Raw genomic sequence first — 7,048 nt, 5'->3', positions numbered from 1 at the left:
AACTAAAGTACTTCGAGTCCTACCTACGTAAGAATAAAGGGTTCTGCCTAAGACAAGCTAAGTTCTTTAAGGACCTACTAGCTATTAAGATTGTATAGTAATACTATAGACTTTCGGCTAAAGATAGTAGAGACGATGCTAGAACAGGCAATAGATTAGACAAAGTCTTACTAGCCTGCTTCTTTAAGGCAGACACTCTAGACCTATTAGCCTTTGTATTAGTTACTCTAGCACTAACTACTAACTATCTGTTAATAGCTATAAACAGGAGCAAGAAATAGAACCCCTTTGTTGCCCTAATATACGATAGTAGATCTAACTATAACATTGTTAACTACCCTAGTCGCTTCAACTTTTAGGCAATATTTATTCTACCGCGAGCTACTATAGCAACAGGAACTAGATATAACAAAGTTATCGCTATCGGAAGGGCATCTTTTATAGTCAAGTTAGTAGTAGGTAAACCCCTAACTATTAAGCTAAAAGAGTGCCTCTATGTCCCTAATTTCTATACTAATATTGTTAGAGGGGCAATCTTTTATTACCGTGGGTTTAAGCACAATAAGCTTAATAATGTTCTCTACAACCTATAAGGGAAACTACTAGTCCCTCTTGTTAGACCGGACAACTACATACCCTATTTCGATATCACCTATAAAGCAGATAGTAAACCTCCGCTTAAATAGCTAACAGGGGATAAAGGCAAGCTATATTCATACCCCTTCTAACTGCCTTAGTTATCCTACGTAATAGCCCGTCGCTCCGCACGCCTACTACCGCTAAGGAAGCTTACACTAAAGCAAATACATAAGGTATTTAGGCACCTAGGTGCTAAAAGAGCAGAAGAGCTAGTTAATAGGGTTAATAGGATAACAAGAGATTATACACATAATAATAAGGTACTAAGAACACTACTTTGTCCTATATATATACAAGCAAAGGGAAAGAGGCTTATCTCTAGGAGGCTAAGGCACTATAATGTGTCGATACTAACTCTATATAGACACCTTGCAGCCGACCTAATGCAGCTAGATCTAGCCTACAATAGTGATTAGTATATGTTCTATGTATACGATCTGAATACTAGACTTCACTTTACATAGACAATTAGTAATCGCTAGGAATCAACTCTCCTTTAGTGCTGGAACTAGTTAGCTACCTTCGTACGCAGCATTAGTAGAGACATTATTTGTTTGTTATCTAATAATAAAGGGGGTATATTAGGATTTCGGTTTCGATCCTATCTACGTAATAACTACACTACTTAGAGGCTAACAGCCCTATACACATTAGAATAGGACCTAGCAGAGCGAGTAGGCCGTACTATTATTAAGGTAGCTCGAGCCTTGATAATATACGCCGGATTTCTACACAACCTATAGCTAGAAGCAGTCTATGCAGCTACCTTCCTCGCTAATAGATCACTAAGGTTACGGACAGCTAATCCACTAATGCGAACACTATATAAGATTGGCACTAGCTATAAACCGAATGTAGCCTATATCTACTAGTTTAGAGTAAGGGCATATCTAGTAATCTACGGCATAGAGACAACTAATAGCAAAAGGAGGGCTATACTGCTAAACACTATGAAAGTGGCCTTACGAACCTATATTAGATACCTATATAGATACGAGGGACACTCTATCTATCGGATATAGGTACCCTTACGAATAATAGTGCTACGTACAAGGGACGTTGTGTTTAATGAAACCAAGTTCTATAATAGCTATAATAATAACCTAGGTATTGTTATAACTAACTAAGAGCTTGTAGAAGAATATAGTAATCTCGAAGAGGTATAAGCACCCGCCTCGGAGCATTAGTTTGACGAGCTTCGAGAAGCCTACGATACACCTCTAGACCTTGTTAGGTTTAGAGCTAAGGGGGTAGATATACTAATAGGGCCTAGTCGACTTATGATAGTTAATAGGCTAACAGATAACCCTGTTAGACTACAACTACTACTACCTTAGAAAGAATTACTAGCACTAACTAAGCTACAGCCTATATAGGTGCCTATATAGAAACAAGACTTTCTAATTGATCTACGCGAAATACTACAACCGCGTAATAACGTGCTAAGTGAATTGGTTAAACTAACTATTAATTAGCAACCTTAACAACCTAAGAACGATGCTAGTACTTATAACCCTGCTAACAATGTAGACGCACTAGGTTACGCAGATAATATAGATATGAATTTACTGCGTATAGAGCTTGCTGAATTGCTAATGCTAATTGAAGCAGCTAATGTATCTTATCGTTACTTACTAAATATAGGAGGTCTATACTATCGTGTTAACAATCCAAACAAGCGACAACGAGCAGCCGCGATCCGTTACTATGTCAACGACCGAGACTAAGCGAGAAACCTCCTTCTATTTAGCAACCTGTATATAGTAGTAGAGCACGAAGCTAGGTCAACATATAGTAATAGCGCCGACAATAATCAAGCTAGCAGCGATCTACCTAATCCCCTAGAACCGCTACTACTTCTACGCGACGAATATGATTCAAGCCTTATACCGAAGATCTCAGACCTACTAGCAGAGCTACGTAACTAGCGACAGGTACTTAAGAGCCGGTTTAAGGAACAATAGATACATACTACAAGAGTTGAATTTAATAAGGTACTAAAGACACGTACCTTTAAATAGGTAGATCTGAACACACTAGATAAGCCTAATCTTCTACCTCTTACCTAGGTATTTAAATACAAGGGCAATGCTAATAGACGACTGATTAAGTTCAAGGCAAGAGTATATGCGAGAGGGGACCTTTAGAAGAACATACACTTAGACACCTATGCCTTAATACTAGCTGCACGAGTTTTCAGAGCCCTTATAGCTATCGTAGCTAAGTTTAACCTAGAAGCTAAGCAAATGGATGCAGTCAATGCCTTCCTTAATGCTATATTCCTATATACGCTATACCTTAGGCCGCCTAATAGATTTAAGCAGAAGGGCAAGGTGTTAAAACTAATCTAAGCACTCTATAGTCTATAGGAGTTACCTCGACTATAGTACAACCACTTTACTATAACACTAGAAAACAAACTTAGCATGCAACTAGTAGACAATGTAGACTGCCTATACACCGACCTAGACAAACAGATATTTATCTTCTTCTACGTAGACGATATTATACTGTTATATTACCGATAGCATATACAAAAGGCAATAGACCTTAAGTAGAAGTTGATAAAGGAATATGAAATTAGTGACCTAGGAAAGCTCTTATAGTTTCTCGGTATTGAAGTTATACGTAACAGATAGAATAGGAAGCTATAGTTGTTACAAAAGGCATATACTAAGAAGATAGGTTAGCGTTATAGAATTGATCCTAAGACTAGTAGGCGAGCAGAGGCACTATTGCTAACTAGATACGAACTATACGAGAAACCCACTAACAAGGAGACTCGTTATATAGACTTATTAGCAATACTAGCCTACTAGAGCCGTATAGGATCGCTTAACTTTTTAGCAGTTCAAACTAGGCCGGATATAGCCAAAGCAGTTTCTATACTATTAAAGGCCCTTTAGAACCTACGACAAGAGGACATAGCCGTAGCTAATTAGTATGTTAAGTACCTGCTATAGACAAGGTACCTATGCTTAGAGTACAACGCCGATAGACTAGCAGTTACCGCCTATTTAAGCTAACAGCTTCACGAATTTTACGGAGCTTCTAACGCTTCCTATAGCGACTATACGGGTACGAGACAGTTATTAGAAGGATAGATATTTAGTCTATTTAATAGACTAGTTAATTAGAAAGCAGCGCGATAGTTAACTGTTACTAAGTCTACGACTAAAGCCGAGCTGCTAGCTGCCTTATATGTAGGCTTAGAACTGATCTAGTAGAAGCGCTTCTTTAGCAATATTAGCCTTACCTTAGACAGTATACCGGTGCTATACTGTAATAATACACAGACTATTCGAATCATTAAGGCGGATGCTAGCAAGTTAGACACTAAGCTTAGGCATGTAGACATTTATTAATGCTAGCTACGCTAAGAACATAAATCAGGTCGTATATAATGCGAATATCTAGTAATATAGGACATGCTAGCTAATAGGTTGACTAAGCTCTATAGCCCTTAGAACTAGAAGAGGTTCATTAAACAACTAAGACTAACTAGACTACCTAACCTAACAACTAACTAAGATATACAGTTGTAGGGGTATATAAGGAAGCAACTCTTCCTCTAATAACCTCTTCCTCTTTAGCAATACGAAGACAACTCTATACAATAGGTAGTAGGCGCCGCCCTCCCCTATTAATTGTAACTAAGTCGATTGAGTATACCTTTATCGATTGGCGCTAATAAAAGTGTCTAATATAATAGCGACGACTAATTAGGACAAAGGATTTAACCTCACTTCCTAATACGTTATTGTCGCCTATATTATTACTTCGAACGTTACTTCTACTAACTAATAACAAGTCTGCGGCGATTGTATTAGTGCTAGTAATAATAGTATAGTAGTCTTAGCTAAGGGTAGCGTCCTTAGTTAAGTTACCTATCCTAATTTATTAAATCTGTTTAACTAATACACATCTTACCTAATCCTTTATCTAATCAAATAGACGCTACCTATGCGATTAATATAATAACCGATAGTAATAATATAACGGGCTCAGTTTAGCTAAACTAACTTTACTATACGATACGAGTACTTAGATAAGGCTTAATAGTGTCGGTCTGTACTTAGACTACATAGGAAGACAACAGTTCCTAGTAATAGGGACTATATATAAAGGTGCACATACAGTCCGGATTATATAACGATATCCTTCTAGGGTAATCGGGGTATAAAATAAGACTCTCTTATATACAGTATAGATTCAAACCATTTTTTTAGTGTTTTAATAAAGCACTATATAAGGAGTTGAAAAGATTAATTTTTCTTTTGTTTGTATATAAAGAAGCATTGACTACCTTGCCCAAAATGGAAGGCAACCTCTTTTGCATAAGCTGAGGGGGTGTATGACGCGTCAGCTCAGTTACATAACAAGCACGTGACTTCTTGGCTTGAAGAATTTTCATTATATTTTAGACCATAGAATAGAGCAGAACATAGGCAATCAAGGAAGCCAATTCAACCGCCGGCAATGCAGTATTACGTAAGTAATCCACTGCGCTGTGCGTGATAAGAAGGACTTACTAGAACAGGCACTGCTGTCAGCAGTCTGGTGATGAGTGCCTTCTTCACCGAAGCCGCTGTCATCGCTTTCGCAATTGGAGGCGCTATTATTGTCATCGCGGACCTCGCCTCGCCTGACAAGTCGTGTCCATCTGAAAAGTACTATACGGAGATGTGGAACTCGACTGGACCGATCGCCTCGATGACTACATACCTCGATGTCTGCTCCATGTATGCGGACTCAGGTGGGGGCATCGCCTCAGGACAATCGACTGCATCTTTGCCGGGGCTGGGGTTTGTTTCTGCAAACTCTCTTGGTACAATCGTCCGAGCAGGCCCAGAACTGACCACCAGCGCAAGCAGACCTGCCACCGCACTCTCAGGCGCTATCGTTGTCAGTTCCATTGCCGATACGCTACCACGAGTCACTGCAATCCCAGGCGCTGTTGTCAGCTCCATTGCTGATCTGCGGTTCAAGGCTCTAGAGGATGGGAGCGACACTATCTATATCCCATCAACTGGTACTGCGCCAGTCTCGCCAAAGCCAAATCCCAGTGCTCCGCAAAGGTGGAAGCATATCGCGCCTAGACAAGCAACTACCATTCCTCTGGCTGCGACACCGACGCCACAGCCAAATCTCTGTACGCCAGAATCCGCATCGATAGCGCCGCCATCTCCATCGCTTCGCTTCCCAATTCAGAACACAACCATACCTGCGAACATCACTGTGCCGGATCTTCCACCATGGATCACATTCGAAAATCAAACGGTGAACATTACAGAATTCCTCTCAAAGCCTCTCCAGGACGAGAACAATTGCAGCAAATACAGGACGCCATGGGATGGCCAGATGGGTCCTTCCCAGGTCCGTCGCGTGCCAATGCGTCCCATCTATCCTTGCGGAGTCCTGATTCCATACGAATGTACTGAGCAATGGTATCATGAACGCGTCAATGACTTGCCAGTGGGCTTCAGAAATCCCTGGTATTGTGAAAACGGTAATGCGGGAATGGGACACCACATGGCGATTGAAATGGGTTGCTTTAAGAAGGAGCATCGTGGCGAGGAGGCAGGAAATGAAGAGGTTGAAGTTGATCCGGGAGGAGGGGGAGGGGGAGGAGAATGATGAGGAAGTGATGGTCATCATTATAAACGTGAAGAGGAGGAGCAGGATTTCGATGGCGATTTCGATTTCGATGGCGATGGCGATGAGGATGGCGATGGCGATGGCGATGGCGATGGCGATGGCGATGGCGATGGCGATGGCGATGGCGATGAGGAAGATTGGGAGGGTGATGAGGCGGGTAATAATGAGGGCAGCTCGGAATGAGTTCATCAAAGGACTACGTGGCTTTCAGCGGCAAGTGGTAGAAGAAGCAGTTGCAGTGGCATGTGCTCGTCAAGACATGTGATGATGATGCTGACTCTATTAAGCTCTGCAAGGTTGCAGGAAAGTTTTTGCTGAAGTAGCTGAGATCTGGGGTTGTTGTATAACCAAATTTAGAGCTGGGTCGCAGAGAAGCGGAGGTATGTGTTCATTGGCTACGGGTGCTGCTTGGCCTGCAACGGCTCCACTCCACATCCACTCTAGTTCCAATTTTAGCTACCACATTCACATTCACCTTCAGGGGTAGTCTGTATTCTGCCAACAGATCTGTTTAAGCGAGGTAGGGCCATTACGTCGTTCCCGCTAAGACCCTATTTCCCTATATTATCTCGGCTAATTGCTAGGCCTCGCGTATAGCGCGTTCTCTACTAATAATATTACTGATAATACTATTAATTATAAAGTTAGTTATAAAGCTAAAGTTAACGTATAGTATAGCCGTTATATTATATTCTAAGGTATTACTACCTCTATATACTACGCCTACTATTCTTACTTTTCTTGCTATCTC

At 41.0% G+C, this 7,048-nt stretch overlaps 1 protein-coding gene across 1 annotated transcript; it reads left to right on the top strand.

The window, feature by feature from the left end:
* Nucleotides 1-5,202: 5,202 nt before the first annotated feature.
* Nucleotides 5,203-6,480, top strand: MYCFIDRAFT_81642 (uncharacterized protein; the record flags this gene model as incomplete). Its single annotated transcript, XM_007927829.1, has 2 exons — nucleotides 5,203-6,015; nucleotides 6,316-6,480. 2 exons carry the CDS (start codon nucleotides 5,203-5,205, stop codon nucleotides 6,478-6,480), a joined length of 978 nt encoding a protein of 325 aa, XP_007926020.1.
* Nucleotides 6,481-7,048: the final 568 nt, after the last annotated feature.

The sequence above is a fragment of the Pseudocercospora fijiensis genome (assembly GCF_000340215.1).
Source record: "Pseudocercospora fijiensis CIRAD86 unplaced genomic scaffold MYCFIscaffold_4, whole genome shotgun sequence".
Lineage (NCBI taxonomy): Eukaryota > Fungi > Ascomycota > Dothideomycetes > Mycosphaerellales > Mycosphaerellaceae > Pseudocercospora > Pseudocercospora fijiensis.
This window is presented reverse-complemented; position numbering and strand designations above follow the sequence as displayed.